Source organism: Lemur catta, chromosome 2, assembly GCF_020740605.2.
Source record: "Lemur catta isolate mLemCat1 chromosome 2, mLemCat1.pri, whole genome shotgun sequence".
NCBI classification, from domain to species: domain Eukaryota; kingdom Metazoa; phylum Chordata; class Mammalia; order Primates; family Lemuridae; genus Lemur; species Lemur catta.
The window spans coordinates 9705051-9725601 of record NC_059129.1 but is presented as its reverse complement, the minus strand read 5'-3'; the positions used below and the strand labels follow the sequence as shown (position 1 = coordinate 9725601).

Here is a 20551-nt window from a genome sequence, read left to right as displayed (position 1 = left end):
ATAATTATATTACCAGCTTTATCTAATCTCTTCATCCTGCATTATTTCTGATCCAGCTCCTCCATTCATCTGTGCTCTGAAAGGCTGTATTAGTTAAACTGCTAGGAAGGTTTCTTTTGGCTCTGTTTTTGGTTCAGACTGAGTTCAGGATATTAATTTTGCTGTTTATTTCCCCTCAGATAATTGGAGAGCCAGAACACTTCTTTGGGAGGCATCATTTTCTCATCTGATATTTCTGTAGATTTTTCGTCTGACATTTCTTGAAACTCAAGAAAACCTGGTACAGTAATTCCCCGAAACACTTTCATTTTATGTGGATGACATTTAGAGTCACTTCTGAAAATTTATAAGAAAGACATTTTGGAAGATTAAAATTATTTAGCCAAATCACAATTATATTAACTTTTGGTAGGACTTAGAATATTATAAATTTTCTAGACTTTTTCAGATACGGCACCCCATAAGCTACAAACCAACACATAAAGAATACGGTACAGAACAAGAGCGGCATGTAACTAGCAAACAAGGAGTCCTCTAGGTTTGTTGTCCTGCTACTCCATTTGATGTCCTGCCCATGCAACTTCCCAGATCCATCAGAAAGCAAAATAAGGTTTCGTAAATGTAACCAGCATCATAACAGTAGAGTGTTAAATGAAACTAATATGCATATAAACTAATATGCATATAAAACTAATACGCAACTGGTAGAGATTCTGTGTTAAGTCCTAAAGAACTGTGACATTCAAAGCTTTAAGAAACAGTTCATACTTGTGTAACTTGCCTCAGAGGCTTCCCGGGCCTGCTTGCTCTGTAAATTTCCAGCTGACGGACGAAGGTGAGTTCTGCATCATAAAGAACCACATACCGGGGCTCTATTTCGTGGAGTACCCTTGTCAGAGCGTAGGGGTCGCTACAACCCAGGAGCGGATGGATGATTGTGAGGGGTTCTTTCAGGATTCCATAAGCAGCATCTGATGACAGCTTTAAATCAAACTCTTCGTGCTTAATTTCTTCCAAGCAGCTTTCTGGGCTACTGCTTATTTCCCTACGATCTCCTTCCTCAACATCGCCTTCCTCTTCCAGGTCTTCAGATTTTCCTACCATCTGAGTTAAAGTCAATCTTCGTTTTTTCTTTTTGAGAGTCCTTTCTTTGGTAGAAGCTCTTTCTTTGTTTTGGGGGTTTTTGGGTCTTTTGTTAGATTTCGTAATTCTTCTAGAACTGTCCTCCTTCCTAAATTTCATCCATACTTCTTCAGCTTTGCTATCCTTCTCAAAGGTTTTCCTGTAGAGCCTCAGTAAGAAGGCTTCGGCTCCCATAGTGATATAGTCTCTCAGCTGGGAACACGTTCGGTCATCACTTGCACAAATAAGCACTTGACCTAAAATCAGAAAACAATGTTGTGTTACTGTTACACCTCATTTGTCCTCCTACTCCCCGTATGTCCTCTCCCCGCTTCCCTGAAAGGGAAGACAGCTTACCCTTTGGTATTAAAGACCCATAATTTACAAATTGTTTAAAAAGGGGTCTTAGGTATTTATCAAATGCTTTCACATCTCTGGCAGGATTACTTAAATATTTTGAATAAAGTTTAAGCCAGACCATTCAGTCTTATGAAAGTACAATGATGTGTAGGGCTTTGCACTGAAACTCAGGGCTGCCCTGGCACAAGGGAACACAACACAGGGCAGAATTCTGCTGGTGCCCACAGAGGGGGCATTTTGACCAGCCTGGCCGGATAGAAATCCTCTGCCCTGAAGCCCTAGCTCCTGCTAGACCCACCACTGGCAGAAAAAGAGCAGTCCGGGGCCTAGACTAAATGCATAAGGCAGTCGGGCCACAAAGGCTGCAGTCCTTGGGCAATTCCTGTGGCTGTGCAGGCTCGGAGTCAGTGGACTTGGGGTGTGGTGCGCATGACCCAGTGAGACAACAGCAGTCGCAGCCAAGCCAGTGCCTGTGTCGCCCCTTCCCCAAATATAGGCAGCGCAGCTCAAGGAGAGTCTTCTTCCACTTGGGGAAAGGAAAGGGAAGAGCTCAGAGGACTTTGTTTTGCAGCTTGGGTACCAACTCAGCCACAGTAAAATAAAGTACCAAGCAGACTCCAGAGGCCCCTGACTCCAGGCCTTAGTTCCTGGATGGCATTTCTGGATCCACCCTGGGCCAGAAGGAAACATGCTGCCCTGAAAGCAAGGACCCAGTCCTGGCAGGATCCACCACCTTCTGACTAAAGAGCCCTTGGGCTCTGAATAAACATCAGAGGTAGCCAGGCAACAGTCACCACTGGCTTTGGGTGAGACTAGGCTGGCTCTAGGTGTGACCTGGTGCTGGTGACCACCAGGTGAGTGGCCATGTCACTCCTCCCCCAACTCCAGCAGCCCAGTACAGAGAGTGAGGGAACAGAGTAAGACACTTTGCCCGGTAATCTACGGAATTCTCTCTTATCTTACCCAAGTCCACAAAGGCAGTACCACCCGGAGTCTACAAGACTCACAGCATTACTGGGCTTGGAGAACCCCCAGTACTGATCTGGCTGGAGTGACCAAAGACTTAGACCACAACACTGAACTCCCTTTGAATATCTGGAAAGCCTTCTCAAGAAGGATGGGTTCAAACAAGCCCAGACTGCAAAGGTTAAAATAAATACCTAACTCTTTCGATGCCTAGACATCAACGAACATCCACAAGCATCAAGAACATCTAGGAAGACATGATTTCACCAAATGAACTAAATAAGGTACCAGTGACCAATCCCAGAGTGATGGACATAGGTGACTTTTCAGACAAAGAATTCAAAATAGCTGGCCTGAAGAAGCTCAATGAACTTCAAGGCAACACAGAGGTTCAGAAGCCTATCAGAGAAATTTAACAAAGAGATTGAAATAATAAAAAAAAAAAATCAAAAGTTGAATTCAACTGACAAACTGTGAAACACATTAGAGTCTCTCAACAGCAGAACTGACTAAGCAGAAGAGAGAATTGGTGAGCTTGAAGACAGCTTATTTGAAAATACGCACTCAGAAGAAAAAAAAGAAAAAAGGATAAATAAGAATAAAGTATGCCTACAAGATCTAGAAAATAGCCTCAAAAGAGCAAATCTAAGAATTATTGCCCTTAAAGAGGAGGTAAAGAGAAAGATTGGGGTAGAAAGTTTATTCAAAGACATAATAACAGAGAACTTTCCAAACCTAGAGAAAGATATCAATATTCAGGTACAACAATGTCACAGAACACCATGCAGATTAAACCCAAACAAAGCTACCTCAATGCATTTAATAATCAAACTCCCAAAGGTCATGGATAAAGAAAAGATCCTAAGGGAAACAAGAGAAGAGAAAAAAAATAACACATAAAGGAGCTCCAATACATCTGGCAGCAGGCTTCTCAGTGGAAACCTTATAGGACAGAAGACATGGCATATTCAAAGTGCTGAAGGAAAGAAACCTTAACCCTAGAATACTACATCCTGCAAAAATATCCTTCAAACATGGAGAAATACTTTCCCAGACAAAAAAAGCTGAGGGATTTCATCAACACCAGACCTGTCCTACAAGAAATGTTAAAAAGAGTTCTTCAATCTGAAGGAAAAAGACGTTAACAATAAGAAATAATCTGAAGGTATACAATACACTGGTAACAGGAAGTACACAAATACGCTGCTGTAATTGCGGTATATAAACCACTTATATCTTGAGTAGGAAGACTAAAAGAGAAACCTATCAAAAATAACAACTTTTTGAGAGATAGATAGTATAAAAAATTATGGATGAAAACAACAAAAAGTTAAAAAGCAGGGGCAGGAGGGATGGAGTTAAAGGATAGAATTTCTGTTAGATTTCTCTTTGCTAGTTTGTTTGTAAGCAAAGTTGTCATATGTTTAAAATAATTGATTATAAAATACTTTTTGCAAGCCTTATAACCTCAAATAAAAAAACCTACAATAAATACACAAAAGATAAAAAGCAAGAAATTAGAATATCACTTTTAACAAAGAAAGGAAGTAAGAAAGAGAGGACCTAAAATAACCAGAAATCAAGTAACAAGAAGAAGTTGTAGTAAGTCCTTACCTATCAATATTAATAACAACACTGAAGGTGAATGGACTAAACTCTCCAATCAAAGGACATAACATGGCTGAATGGAAGAAACCCACTTCATCTACAAAGACACACACAGACTGAAAATAAAGGGATGGAAAAAGACATTCCTGAAGCTATGAAACTACTAAAAGAAAACACTGGGGAAATGCTTTAGGACATTGCTCTGGGCAAGGACTTCTTCAGTATTAGCCCCAAAGCACAGGCAATCAAAGCAAAATTGGACAAACAAGATTACATCAAGCTAAAAAGCTTCTGCAGAGCAAAGGAAACAACAAAGCAAAGAGAAAACCCACTGAATGGGAGAAAATATTTGGAAACTCCTCATCTGACAAGGCATTAATAACTAGAATATATAAGGTGCTCTAACAAATCAATAAGAAGAAATCAAATAATCTGATTAAAAAATGGGGAAAGTATCTCAATAGACATTTCTCAAAAAAAGACATACAAATGGCCAATGGGTATATGAAAAAATGCTCAACATCATTAGTCATCAGAGAAATGCAAATCAAAACTACAATAAGGTATCATCTCACCCCAGTTAAAATGGCTTTTATCAAAAAGACAGGCAGTAACAAAAACTGGAGAAGATGTGGAGAAAGGGGAATCTTCGTACACTGTTGGTGAGAATGTAAATTAGTGCAACCACTATGGAGAATAGTATGGAGGTTCCTTAAAAAACTGAAAATATTAACAGAACTACCATATGATCCAGCAATCCCACTGCTGCGTATATATCAAAAGGAGGGGAATTTAGCATCTCGAAAAGATATTTGTACTCCCATGTTTACTGTAGCTCTATTGACAATAGTCAAGATTTAGAATCAACCTAACTACCCATCAATGGATGAATGGATAAAGAAATCATGGTACATATACACAATGGAATATTATATAGCCACAAAAATAATGAAATCCTGCCATTTGCAACAACATGAATGGAACTGGAGAACATTATGTTAAGTGAAATAGGCCAAGCACAGAAAGACAAATCTCTCATGTTCTCACTCATATCTGGGAGCTAAATATTAAAAACAATTGATTTCACAGAGACAGAGAGTAGAATGATGGTTACCTAGAGGCTGAGAAGGATAGTGGGGGGGGGGATAAAGTGGGGATGGTTAATGGGTGCAAAAATATAGTTAGATAGTTTGAAAGAATGAACAATATCTGATAACACAACAAAGTGACTATGATCAACAGGTTAGGGTGTACTTTAAAATAACTAAAAGAGTAGCATTGGAATGTTCCTAACATAAAGAAATGTTAAATGGCTGAGGTGATGGATACACCAATTACTCTGATTTGATTAATTCACCTTATACGTCTGTATCAAAACATCCATGTACCCTATAAAGATATACAGCTATTATGAACCAATAGTAATTAAAGATAAAAAATACATACATATATTGGAAAGTACAATCATGATATAATGAAGGCTTTAAAGAAATTCTTTTCAATTAATAATTTTCCAGATCTTATACACCAAAACAAATTCTAAAGGGATTATAGTCAAATGTTAAAATCATTAAAAAAAAAAAAGAAATGACTATTCTCCATCTCTCCAGATGTACATGATTTTCTAGGCTTAAAAGCAATGGAAAAAATCTCAGATAAGATTGATAACTATACTTTAAGATTCCCTCTATAAGAATAAAAAACTGTGCATTAAAAAAGCTACAAACAAAAAAAATGCTTTATTTAATAGATATAAATGTTAATATCTTTAATATATAATGAGCTTACACAAACTGAGGACATAGTCTAAACTGGCAAAAGAGACTAAAACAATTCACAAAAGAGGGAAAAATGCATTTGAGGAAATACTGAGCTCACAAAATATCAAAATTTAAAACAGGATATCAAATTAATAAAATTGTTATATATGTAATATATGTTATATATATTATATATGTATATAATATACATATAAAGCATGTGTACACACACACACACACACACACAAACACAGAGAACTTCCAGTCATGGTTAACTAAGTGAAAAAGAGGTAAGCTCTTACATTGCTAGAAGAAATGAAAATTAACAAAAACTTTCTGTAAATCAATATAGTAATATATCCCAAGAACTTTAAAAATGTTAAAACCATTTGACCCATTAGCTCTATATTATATTATATGGATATAATATTTTGGATATTATATCCATACTATTTAACCACGTAAAATATTAAATATATGACAGAAAATCTAGAAGGAAATACTAACAGCAGCTGCTAGGGGTAATTTTTTTTTTTCCTTCTCTCTTTTCTTTATCCTTTTTACTTTTTCTATAGTGAGCATATAAGACCTTAGGTCTTAAATCATAAAATTGTAGTTCTGGGATAATGTCACCAGCATATTTACTAATATAAAAATTGTGTGCTTGCCTTTATTGCTTTGCAGGAGTTTAAAGGCTCAATAAACTATTTTTTAAATTTAGCTTTCTTTTATTTCTTCTATTTTCCACCTGGTTTTATTTTTAAATTTACAGTTCAGGTTTATTGTACTGTGCTAAACTATTAAATGCTAGTATACCCCATGTTTGAAGGGAACAGCACTAAAATTTCAAAGTTTTTTGGAGGGTTAGGTCAATGTCACTCCATAAAAGAGTTTAGGCTTCTTTGGAAAGATACTTGGGGAGGATATAAAACAGAAGATCCATTAGCTTATTCCTTGGGGATTCCGGATTTAAAGCCTGGTGACTATATGTGTAGAATTAGCTTAATCTTTAAATAGAAGTCCTAAGAACCCAACCAGAAAAAAAAAACCTGCTTTCATGAATATACAATCATTCAACCTGCAGAAAATTACATCAAGTGAACAGAAATGAGGTTGCCACTAGGATTTCAGTGTCCATTTGGCATTTATTCATCTACATTTCATAAATAAAATAGTGAGTTAATTTTAAAGGGCTAATTAAATCGAGATTCATTTGATAGATTTTGAAAGCGATGTTATCATCATTTTTTCCTACCTGGACCACCAAGGGCTTCACTCTCCTTATTTTCTGCCTCAATTTCTTTCAGTACTTCAGTTAGTGCCTCCCACTTTGGGTTGGTTTCTAGGACCAGTTCTTTTTTCGTTTCTGTACAGAAATAAAAGATAACCTCATTCTATGTGATAATATTTACCCATAAAGTATTCCAAAGGCTTTTAAAACAATAGATAACACAAACATCATGACATAAGCCCATTTCTTTAAGCTTTCTTTATAATGCTCTAAGAAATCTGCTTTCCTGAAAAATGTCTACTTAAGGTCTAAATGAAAGATACTTCAAACCATTAATACAGGTTTCATAACACCTCGCTAGCAAGTTACATGCATGGTCACCAATGAGAGCTGATTCTGTGTTGTCTATTGTGACACTATGTATAAGCTGATATACAAAATAAAGGAATCAGTACAGAATGACATTATTTATTATTTCTAAAATCCCCATGATTTTCACAATCCTGAACATGGATGAAAGTAGACAACACATTTTTTCCTATAAATATTCAAACACATCATTAATATGTTCAATTAAGTTTTGAAACAGACCTTTAAACTAGGCAGAAAGTAAGCATTAACCCTATCCCGTGCCTTAAAAAACTAGTTACATTTATGATACCTACTAGATAAATGTTGGAATAAAACCCTATTTGCCTCATTCTAGTATATTTATGTTCTTTAAAAATTAAAAGGAACCTTAAAATGTTCCACTCTGACTTTAAGGACCAAAAATAATAATTATTTTGAAGTAAAAAAATCAACATATAGTCCTTTATGTAACATATTTGATTGATATCTGGCATTTGTAATTTGGAACCAACTGACAATGCATGCTAAGACTTGCCACACTGAATACTACTAACATACATTACATATGTTACATATAACATACCTATATACATTTAACATACAGGCACAAACTTTTTACATGGCTAAAAGAGATTTTAAATTACACTTTAATTTGATAAGCATTTCCACACCAAATACCTAAATAAAAGACATATTTAAAGACTTAACCCTAACAAGATACCTTGCTCTTCTTCTTTAATCTCCATTTTTTCAGACATTTTGCCTTTTTTGCTCATTTTGGCATCTGGAACATGATAAACCCTTGCTCGAGCATTTATAAACATTGAGGTGCTGGAGTCAAGAAACAGCCAACCTAATACGAAAAGTTAAAAAAAAGAGTGTTTTCAATTTATGGTTAATTTCAAATAGTCTCCGATGGTCACAAAACCTACACATGAGGGCTGTCTGGAGAGTATCCAGCCATTGTCAATATATATGAGAACGGTTATACGGCTGGATACTTTCCGGACAGCCCTCATATATAACTGGCCACCACCTTGTCTTCCTACCAACCACACTTTCTCCCACTATTGTGGCCTCTATCACTGTTTAGCTAGACCAGTGGTTTTCAAAATGTGGTCGATGAACTCCTAGGGGTCCCCAAATGTTTTCAGGGGGTCTGTGATGTCAAAACTTTTCTCATAATAATACTAAGACATTATTTGACTTCTTTCACTGCGTTGACATTTCCAGTGATGGTGTAAAGCTTTGCTGGGTAATGCTGCTGGTGCCTTAGCATAAACCAAGGCAGTGTCATGAAAGTGTGCTAGCAGTCAATGCATTCTTTACTGTCATGCTTCTATAGTTTGTTACTTAAGCATGCCCTGAAGAAGTAGTACAAATTATTCCTTGTATTAAATCTTGACCCCAGGGGCCTGTGGACCATCCTTTGAAAACCACTGGTCTAGTCAAATAGCAAGTAAAGCCACAGAGGCCACAACAGTGGTAGGAAAACAAGATGGTGGCCAGTTGCATATGTATATATCCCTATAAATCTCTCCTGCTCTTCAGGCTTTGGCACTCCAGCTGATGAAACCCCACACTTTTTTCCTTTTTCTTTGGGAAAAATGAATTTTAAGTTCTAAACTTCCAGAACACAACCTATTTCTAAGTTGGGGACTGCCTGTACTACAGTCTTTTCTAGAAATAAAATCGCCCAGAATGGATATGAATATTTATTATTACACAGAACAGAAGTTAAGTGGGTGGAAACATTAGCTATCAATAAAACCTACATCCTTGTGATATGAACATAAAACATAATTTGAAATCTTAGTATAACATATAGTTGAATATAGCACTCCTCACACCTGATTGCCCACCAAAATCTAACACTTTATTCAAATCAGCTCCTAGAATATTATTAGTATTTTTATCTCCCACCTGAATTCTGACCAAAAGCCTTTTCGGTTGCTCTCAGAGATTCCAGAAGATTAAGAAATGTGACACAATCATACTGAGAGAGATACTGCAGCAAAGTTCGTAATATCTTCAAATCCTGAACTAAGGATTTAGTCTTGGCTCCAAGCTGGTGCCACAAAGGATCCAGATAATGGCGGATAGTCTAAAACAAAAATAAAATTTAATATTGCTAAAATATGTTCCACATAGCTATTCGTAATTCATATCATACTTTCAAAAAGGATTATTGCTTTTATACCTAAAAATGGTTAAAATGATGAATTTTATGTTATGCATAGTTTATGACAATAAAAAAACCTAAAACATTCCCCAAGAAAGTGGCTAGAAAATTTCAGTTCATAAATTCTAACAGTAATGCTTAACTTTAAGCAGAGTGTCTTACTGCTAGAATCTTTATGATCAGATTATCATTCATCATCCATATTTATATGACTGTCAGGAGCGAAAAGGCCTGATAAACCTCAGATAATCATTGTTTTATGAACAGAGTCAAAGCATGCAGCTCAGACACGTTCAGTTCCTGCCAGGTTGGACTCTGACTCTATCCTGGATGGATAAAGAGGTGGAATCCAGCCGGACCACAGCACAGAGGGCACAAGCCGGGTAAACTACATAGTATCAAATTAAATAACAATGTACCTTAATTTGTTAGTGTAAAGATTTATTTAGTTTTTTTTTTAAAGTGGATTCATGATGGGAAAATATTTGTTAAATTAACAATTGACTAAGTTTGATTATTTTTTTAAGATCCCAAAAAGCCACCTAAAACAAAGAAGTGCTTTATGTATATACTATATAGGTGTCTAGGTATCCACAGCTATGTATATGCACATTTCCCTCACAAACTGATTCTGTAACTTTTTAGTTACAGAATTATCTGATGTCCACCAGATATTTATAGCCTGATATGAAAGCAGTGTCATTACATAGTCTCTTATCTAACAAATTTAATACTGAGCAGGAGTAATATTTGGATGACACTATAATTTATTGTCCAAACTAGAATACTTGTGAAAATGGAATGATATACTATTAATAATTTACTCCAGGACATAGGTAGATATTGGTCTGTCCTAGGCAGCCTGGGACATAAAACTACGTTTCTTTTGTAAAATCATCTACAAGAGGTTAAATATTTTAACAAGATGCAAGCTATTTCTATATTTAGATACAGTTACTAAAAGAATATCTAAAACAATGTTTTCACTTTTACTAACCAGGTTAAGTTATATATTTTTTTTTCTAGGGACATATACATTCTGTCAAAAGAATATGACATATTGTCCTCAAGGTATAGGGGAAAAAAATTTAAAAAATGAAAAGAACATGAGGGACTTTTTAAAAAAATCTCTATGCACTATATTATAACACACTTTAAGCACAGAGGAATAGAATACATGAAATTAGTTTTATGTATCAATATTTCACAGTAAGCTGACTTTTTTGAAGGGTCAGAGAAATGAGAAATTAAATTTTTCCTTTTTTTATAATCACCATGCATTATTTCCAGGGACATGGAGATTGATTCAGAGTTTAAAAGACAGGAACTTGCTCTACCAAAATATGAAACTAAAGCTGTCAGGAATTTTTTAAAAGTCACCATCTTCTGGATCTACAATTCAATTATTAAACATTTCTATGTCTGTATTAATATTACTCTATGATGAAAAAAATTAATTAGAATAAAAATTCCTTGAACTAAAGTCTTACCATTTTCTCAATTCAGAATGTAAGTTTAAGATTAGAACAAGTTTCATATTCTTCAACAATGAAAACTCATCCAAATTATTTTTATTCCATAAGAGATCATAAATTCATTTACAATTATGAAGCATTATGTAAAATTCTTCTACCTGTAGATATCCAAATGTTGTCATTTCAAAGTAAAAAAGTTATTTATCCTCTTGATTATAATTAAGAGATAATCACTTACTGTATAACTGCAAGTCAGTTATGCTCATATGCCAATCCACATATTTTACTGCAAATTATTACCTTCTAGTAAACCAAAGAAGCTATACTTTAAATCACCTCCAATTTAATTCTAAAATAACAGCAAATTCCTTTTAAGAACATTACAAATATTAAAATAACTTGCATTCTTTAACATTATGGCATAATGAACTGTGCTTGAAAAGGAAAAGAAAAAGAGTACCTTGTCAAAAGGTTTTCCAATAGCATTTTCTAAAGATAAATCTTCCACTTCAAGCGATGGGTTATGGCATTTTAGTTCCTTGAGACATGCATTTAAAATGTCCAGTATAGCAGTCTGTATGGCAAGCATGGCGGGTGTCATAGAAACATGAATTTCTACAACTTCAGGTTTGTGCTGTTCTAAAAATGAGTGTACTGCTACATGGAACCTAAAGAAACAAAGATTGTTCACATATTTTCTAGACTTTCAACAGCTATGTATTTCTAGTCTCGGTTTAATAATCTAATGATTTTTTAAGTGTAATTAAGAAAGAAATAAAATGGAAAGCAAAATGACAGTGTTTTCAAGAATGCTTTGAACCTCAATGAATGGAAGTACAGTATTATTCAAGTACGGCAGGGGTCAGAAAACTATGGTCTGGGCCAAATCCAGTGCCTGCTTTTATAGTCTTATTGTAACGCAGCCACACCCATTGTCTATGTAAGCAGTCTATGGCTGCTTTCATGCTGCAGTAACCGACTTCAGTAATTGTGACAAACCATATAGCCTTCAAAGCCTAAAATATTTAACATCTGGTCATTTACAGAAAAAGTTTGGTGATCCCCAAAATAACGTATAATCAAGAAAGGAAAAACACAACTACTCTTAAAATAACACACAGTACAAGCAAAATACATATTAGCATAGGTTACAAAAATGTTTGAAAATTGAAACCTTATGTTTTTCCTAGAAATTTACATAAATTCTTCAAAATCTTTGTGCTTTATTTCCCTGATGAGGAATTTTCAGAATGGAAGTGGTGGTCTTAGTCAATAACTCTGCAGTTCACCTACAGCTGTTGTGTGTGTGGGTCTCTAGATTCCTGGGGGTTTCATTAAACATATAAGAAAGAATAAATTGGCTGTCCTTGGATGGATTTGATGGACTACTAGAAATATAACTATCAAATTGCTCTCTACTTTCAAAGGAATTACAAATATGGTGACCACATATTTATATCTGGATGTGTTTGTTTTGAACCTAGCATCTACCAAGTACAATTACAGCAAATTGTACAGTACGTTATATTAAAATACAACTAAGTTATAGCAGATCTTCTCACAAACATTTATCACATAACGCTACTTACCTGGGCCACAGGTATAGCTTCCTCACAAAAAGATTTCTCATCACTCTTTCCACATGACAAAAACCAGTATCAAAAGCAACAGCATTGTCTGTGAAAGCTTTGATAAAACCACGTTTGTTTTTCTGACGAAAGAGGCGCAAAATGAATGCTTCTTGACAAGACTCGATTATTCTGTGGGCTCTGTACACCAAGATGCCTGAGTGGGAGAAATCATAATTTCAATTACAGAATACATAGGTAATTTTCATACTCATTTTCTTTCATTCATTCATTCATTCATTCATCACATTTTTCTTGAATACCTACATGAGAAGGGACATGCACTGTTCCAGGCTGGGAATACAGCCAGAGATGTAAATCTCTGCCCTCATGGAATTTACAAGAAACAATACAAATAAGCAAAATAGTTAGTATGATACAAGTGGTAAGGAGAAAAAAAATGAATCAGAGAAGGAAGAGAGGGAGTGTGTATGGGGGGGGTGTGTCTCACCAATGTGACAGCTGAGCAAGGGCTGGATGGAGAAGAGGAAGTGAGCCTTGTAGCCATCTGGGCCAAGAGAGGTCCAGGTTGAGGAAACAGTAAGAGCAAAGGCCCTGGGGCGGGGTGTGTCTGACATGGTGGAAGAAGAATTTCTGAAGGTAAAGTAGGTCACTAATTCTCTTTTTAAATATGAATCAGATGTGGACTACACAAAATAGTTGCATTTTGGAAGTTTGGGCAGTATCTGCTCACCTATTCAATTTTCAGGATCAGAATACTGTCAGTTGAGAAGTACATTAGTCCATTTAAAATAAATACCTTTAATAAATACATTTAATACATTTTTGGGGCTGTGCATGATTATGACACCTCTGAATTTCAAAAACAAGGACAATCATACATGTTCCCTTACTTATAAAATGAGGATACTGAACCAGGAGATCTTTTATATACATATGCCATTTTGATGCAATGTGATTAGTGATAAGTTAGGGAGAAGTATGAGATGACATAAGAATATATAGATGTCATTTCTGGATTAAAAAACTCAATTACTCTATGAGTCTCAGTCTTTTAGACCTAAATCAAGCTGGTTACCCTATATATATTTGTTATAAATGTACCTGCATGTTTTTGATCCAGTTCCTATCACTTTTAGGGTATGGAAAATGATACTAATAGTGATTTATGACCCTTCTAGTAGTTCAAGAAACTCAATTCAGATTTTACTATTTTGATATTTAAATTTTGGATCAAGATGGATGGACTTAAAATTTACTGTTGCTAAGCACATTATTTTTCAAACATGGTAAAAATTAATAGTGCTGTTTAAGAATTTGTAAACAAAGGATTTTCAATAACCCCCAATACATTTACATAACTAGTTTACTACTCAGAAAATATTCTGTGCCTAGTCAGTAGGTTTTTCCAGGGACTCTATAGGCCACACTCTGTCAGTCTGGATTGAAACACTAAATAAAGTTAAGAATAATAAAAACGATCTTCTACAGAAAAGTGCAACCTAGATTTAAGAAAATGTTGTGCTTAAAAAAATTGTCATTATTTGGAACCCAGAAGGAAAAAGGGAACTAATACTATATCCCAGGCACTGGGTTAGATATTTTTATAGATTTTTATTTCATTAAATCCTCACAATAATTCTACGTGGTGGGTACGATAACGAGGCCAAGAAAGGGAAGCAACTTGACCAAGCTCACCCAGCAAAGAAGTGGGGGTCAAAGGCTCCAAATCATGTGTGAAACCATGTCATTCCCACTAAGTGACACCACCTCAGGACCCCCTTTATTTAAAAAATAAATAAAAACAAAATAAGCAGGTTTAGTTCTGGTTGGCAGGGAGACGTAGGGTGCGGTGTGCTCGTAGTAATGGGTGGTGACTGGTGAAGAAGTTAGGGCTGGGGGGATTCAGTACTTTCGAGAGGGTTACCTGCTTCAGGGACTGCCCTTTGGTGTGTAAGAGCTTTGGTGAAAACTCTTACAGAGGATGGTGGATGATCCCAAGGGATGAAGAATTTGAAAGAATTCATTGCTGGTACTCATTTGCATTCCATTCAGCCAAGCATCAGTAGCTCCAGCTTCATTACTGATTGGGGTTTGAGAGAATTTGGCACTTTTAATTAGAAACTGCCTATAAGCCAGATGTCGATGCTGCATTGATTCAGGTTGCTCTCTGCCTTATTAGGTTGAGCTGTAACTGAAAGTCAGAGTAATACTGACACCTAGTGGTAGTTCCAATACAATTTTAAAAAATTTATTAATATCAACTTAAAAAATAAAAGTAAAACCAAGCTTTTAATAAAGCAACAAACAGTAAAGACTTTATGATGTATCAAGATTACTGGTTACAAAAAGCCAGTATCTTCTTTTTGCTATTATGTATTATACTTTACTATGTACCAAGCACTATAATAAGCAATGTCTTTTCGTTTTGTTTTGTTTTTTGAGACAGAGTCTCGCTTTGTTGCCCGGGCTAGAGTGGGTGCCGTGGCGTCAGCCTAGCTCACAGCAACCTCAAACTCCTGGGCTCAAGCGATCCTACTGCCTCAGCCTCCCGAGTAGCTGGGACTACAGGCATGCGCCACCATGCCCGGCTAATTTTTTCTGTATATACTTTTAGTTGGCCAGATAATTTTTTTCTATTTTTAGTAGAGAGAAGGTCTCGCTCTTGCTCAGGCTGGTCTCGAACTCCTGACCTCGAGCGATCCACTCGCCTCGGCCTCCCAGAGTACTAGGATTACAGGCGTGAGCCACTGCGCCTGGCCAGCAATGTCTTTTATCTCACTTAATCCTTATGCTAACTCTAGGAGGCACTATTTTCTTGATTTAAGAAATGGGAAAACTGAGGTTCATGGAAATTAAGGAGCTTGCTTTGTAAGCAGGGTGTTAGAATTCAAAATCAGGTGAGTCTCACTGCAAGGCCCATGCCACTGTTTATAATTATAAATGTTATAAAAGAATAACAAAACTTCCTTTAGTCAGTTCACCATTAACTATATAAAGCATTCATTCATATATTTATTCATTAAATATTTCTTGAGGGTTGTCTAGGTTTAGGGCAATATGACAGATACAGTGTTAAGTAGAGTTATGAATTTCATAGTCTTCCTGCCCTCCAGAAGTTCATTAAAGATCACAGTACCATATCCATCCATCATTCATCCAGCAAATATGTGTTTAGTATTTACCATGTACCAGTTAGTTAGCCTGCAATGAACAAGTTTTTCCTTGTGCTTAAAAAGCTTATCTCAGTGAGATAAGCTCACTCACAAATAAACAGGCAAATAAAATGTAGTGTTCTGAGTGCTATGATTGCAGAGAAGTTGAGGACACAGAGGCAGGGCCTCTAAATTAGCTTTGGGGAAATCAGAAAAGGTTTCTGAAAGGACAAATAATGAAAACTAATTCCTTTTTTTATATTAATTCTAGCTAAAATTAAACCATTTTTCTCAAAATAATTAAGTGACTACTTGGTTTGATTTAAAATCATTGGGAAAATACTCTCAAAGATGAAAATTAAATATTTTAGGAAATATACAAATATTATTTATAAACATTTCAAATCTGATTAAGTTCCAAAAAGCAAATGCCAGCCAATTACAAGTATTTACTGAATATGAGCTTAGAAAACAAGGAAAAGTCAATTTTATCTTTAGTTACTTATAGAGGTCACAAATATTAACTGAGCACCTACAATGTGTCAGATATTGTGCTAACAGCTGGAAGCATAATGTTGAGCAAAAAGATCTAGTGGTACCCACTAGAAGGTTCTAGTTTAGAGTTTGGTAGAAGGGACAAAAATAAAAGTGCCCAAATTTACACACAAATAATGATAAGATTTCAAATTCTTACCAGTAATTAAATCTGAAGGTATTCTATTAGTCAAGAAATCAACCACGAGTATTCTACTTGTTGCGAATATGATACCGCCTTGTGTGTAAACTTCATAGCGATTGTTGCTTGCGATTTCATTTGTTACACGGCGAGGGAGGTGTTCTACTCCTTCTATCTTCAGCTGATTGATAAAATACTCCTAAATCAAATCAAACTTGAGATTAGTAGGCCGTTTAACACAGGGCAGTCTTTAATGGCTTACAGGTATTTAAAATGATGTGCAGCCCTTCTCAAAGATAATGAGCTTAATAATGAATATGCAAACTAAGTTACTACTTTATGTTGATCAACCAACCTGTCTGCTACGTTTTTTTTTGTTAGTTTGTGTTTGGGTTTAAACTAAGGAATAATTGCACCTCAGTCATTTTGGCACTTTATCAACAACAACCACAACAACGAAGTCCCCCTGCCAAACTTTTAAAACCCTTGGTTAAAAGATGGCTACTTAGAAAATACTTCCCAGCCAAGCCATGTTTGCAGTTAAGTGTATTCTGTGAGAAGATAACAAGGGAATTACTTTCCCTTTTAGATTATTAATTCTGTCCTGATCCCTCCTAAAGGGACTTCAATACCACCTTTACTGGGCACTCGCTGTTGTCCTAGGCCTTATGCCAAGCACTGGGGATACCTAGATGAATTAAACAGGGTCCCCGAGCTCACGGAGTCTGCGGTCACTCTTCTTAGCTGGTGTTTTTCTCCCGGCCACCAGCTCTAATTAGGGGATTATCAGACTTGTCAGACCAGGCCCTGTCTCAACATCCCCCATGACAGGTGTGTCTCCATTCCATCTTCCCTGGTGTCCCCATTCTCCCATACCGCAGTTAACCTTCCCCAATACCCTCAGCTTCCAGTCCCTTGTGACCCTATGGCCCTCTGGCTACAGCCTTGGAGGACCGCCTCTTCCCCCCAGTCCTTTCTCTTCCCTACAGGGTTTGCCCAGCCTCGGCGTCTCCTTTCCTGTCTCCCCATCACTGTTCTGTTTCAGGGATCCCACTCCTCTGCCCCCAGAAACCCACTGAAAATCCAACTTTGAGACTTCCTCATTATTCCTATCCAGATCCTCCTTCAGACATCTCCCAGTCCCCTGCAGGGACCTCCAATCCTCACCCGCCACCGTCCTCCTCAAAGGACTCCCGTACTCCTCTCAGAGCCCCTCCGTCTTTCTGCGCCCTCGCACCCAACTTGGGGTTCTGCATCCCCCGAGGGACCCCTCCCATTAGTAACCTTGAACTGCTGTCAGGGACGTGCATTCCCCTGGGGAACCCTTCCATTCTTCTCACTGTCGCCGCACAACGTCGGGGACCTGCATTTCCCTAGGGACCCCTGCCATCCTTTTCGGTGTCCTCGCGGAGTGTCGGGGACCTGCATCCCTCTCGGAGCCCCCCTCCCCGCCCTGCCAGAGGCCTCGCTTCCGGGCCAGAGCCCGCATCCGCTCAGGGGGCCCCCAACGCTCTCGGGGTCCCCTCACTCCCGCGTCGGCGGCGGCCGCACCTCCTCGGCCGGCTGCGTGTTGAGGACCAGCACCAGGCAGGCGGGGTGGCAGTGAAGCCGGAGGAAATGGTAGAGGAGCCGGTCCGCGCCGAGCCCGCGGGCGCACACGACCAGCCCGTCGGTGTCGAGCAGTTCCAGCACCAGCTGCCGCTCGTACTCCAGCAGCGGCGCCATGGCCGTCCGTCGAGCCGGCGACCCCGGCTCCATGGAAGCCCTTCCGGGGCGCAGCCGAACGCAGCCGAAGAGAGCCGAGTCCGAAAGGGCGAAAGCTGGCCGAAGGTAGCCGGAAAGGGGCCGAGGACGACACGAGAGTCTCCCGAAGAGAGCCGAAGAGAGCCGAGCCCGAGAAAAACCAACAGAGGCCGAACTCAGCCGAATCGGAGCCGACTGGAGCCGAAGATTCATAGGCTCTAGGCGAGGTGCTGGAGCTCCGGATCTGTGTCGCCTCCAGGCTTCTGCCCCATCCCCGTGGCTTCCGTGGTTCCACGTCCTCTGGGACCCTAGACCTAGGCCACAAGCTACCAAAAAGCAAGGAGAGGGAAAGTAAACCTAAGGAGCTTAATTCCCCGACATCAAAAATTGAAAAAGTTAATTCCAAGGGCGCCTAGAATTAGCAGCACCTGTTTCCCAGGGTGAATTTTTGACTTGGTCCTCCTCCCCCTTTCAATTTTTAGTTTTTGGTGCCAGGGTCTTGATCTGTTGCCCAGGCTGGAGTGCAGTGGCTATTGAATGAGCAGAATTGTTGACTAATTTCAGGCTCTTGTTTACTGCCAAAAGTCTTGAGAAAAATAAGCTATTTAAAAAAGGCGTCCCTCCTTCCACGAGGGACACCTTCCACAGTGTTTGTTCTATACCTAGAAACGTCTGTCACTCGAACCAGTAGAGGAATTATTCTGTATCGAAATCCTCCCCCCAACCTTCACTGTTAGAAAATAGAAAATACAAGTAAGCAAAAATAAAACTCACTTGATAGTCTGTAACACAGAAATAGCCACTGTTAATTTTTAATAATTTGGGCAAGGCCATGGGGCTAGCTAGTGTATTTCTTAGGTTTAGCCCGGGATGTGGTAAGTATGGACTGAATACACCTTTAGGAAATGCATGTTGAAATGACAAGGCTGAAATTCAAACCTGACTCCCAAGCTGTGGTAGGCAGAAAAACAGCTCCCCAAAGATGTCCCTGTCCTAATTCCTGGAACCTGTGAGTATGTTATCTCACAGGGCAAAAGGGTTTTTGCAGATATGATTAAGTTAAGGATTTTGAGATGGGCAGAGTCTATTGGATTATCGAGGTGGATCCCATAAATCACAAGGGCGTTTATTGAGCAAAGAAGGAGGTGGGAGGGTCAGATTCAGAGGACTTATGACAGAAAGCTGAAGTTGGAGTGATGTGGAAGGGGCCCTGAGTCAAGGAATGCAGCCTTTAGAAGCCAGAAAAGGCAAGGAAATGGATTCTCCCTAGAACTTCCAGAATGACTGCAGCCCTGCTGACGAATTTTCCACTTCTGACCTCCAGAACCAGAAGGATGAAGTCACTAGCTGATCAAAACAAAACAAACTTTAAAAACCAGAGATAAGAGTATACAGTGAAGCAATCATTTTGGAAGGCTACTGGTCTATATATCTATGTATCTATCTATGTGTGCATATATATATGTATATATATATATGTGAGTAATTTTTCTTTTTTTTTGGAGACGGTCTTGATCTGACACCCAGGCTGGAATGCAGTGGTGAAATCAGAGCTCACAGCCTCAAACTCCTGGGCTCAAGTGATCCAACCTGCCTCAGCCTCCTATGTAGCTGGGACTACAGGCATGCACCACCACACCCAGCTAATTTTTAAAAGTTTTTGTAGAGTTGTGGTCTCACTATGTTGTCCAGGCTGGTCTTGAAATTTGGCCTCAAGGGATCCTCCTGCCTCGCCCTCCCAAAGTGCTGGGATTACAGGCATGAGCCACTGTGCCAGCCAGTGTATAAAGAAATTTTAAGTACCGGTATAGATAAATATACACATGAAGATATAGTCATCCAGTGAATGTTTATGGGGCACCCAATGTGTCAGTCACCGTTGTAAGTGCTGGGAGTTTATTAGTGGGCAAAGCAGGCAAATCTCTGCCATCAAAGAATTTATATTCTAGTGGGGAGCTTGTGTATGAAGAGATTTATTAATATTCATCATATCATTGTGTGGACTATTGTTATTTCTTAGACTTTTCTTGTAAGTGTCTAATACTAGGAGACTAGTTAAAATTTTTTCATGCATCTCTAATAAGTGAATATCAGACAGCTATTAAAAGCTGTATGTGATAAGATACCAATACGTGTAATTATGTGCTGAGAAAAGCAATTGTAAAACAATAATGTGTAGTCCAATTTGTCTAAAAACCTCAGTAAACAGTACATTGATGCGACCACATAGAAAAGCTCTGGAATGAAAGTATCTTAACAAAAGCAATTGCTTCTGTGGAGTTGAAGCAAGTGTTAGGTATCAGAGTCAGATCTTTACACTGCAGTTTATTCTT

General features: G+C 38.0%; 1 protein-coding gene across 1 annotated transcript in view; it reads right to left on the bottom strand.

Moving 5' to 3' along the window:
* The window catches only part of ERCC4 (ERCC excision repair 4, endonuclease catalytic subunit), a 28551-nt gene extending 10315 nt beyond the window's left edge, over positions 1–18236 (bottom strand). The window contains exons 1-8 of the mRNA XM_045542631.1: positions 18027–18236; positions 16494–16674; positions 12645–12840; positions 11516–11723; positions 9322–9502; positions 8120–8251; positions 7072–7182; positions 782–1379 (exon numbers count right to left, since the gene is read on the bottom strand). Of these exons, the coding sequence (XP_045398587.1) occupies positions 782–1379; positions 7072–7182; positions 8120–8251; positions 9322–9502; positions 11516–11723; positions 12645–12840; positions 16494–16674; positions 18027–18233 (1814 nt within the window). The 5' untranslated portion in view covers positions 18234–18236. The remainder of the gene's footprint in view (positions 1–781; positions 1380–7071; positions 7183–8119; positions 8252–9321; positions 9503–11515; positions 11724–12644; positions 12841–16493; positions 16675–18026) is intronic.
* Between the last annotated feature and the right edge of the window lie 2315 nt (positions 18237–20551).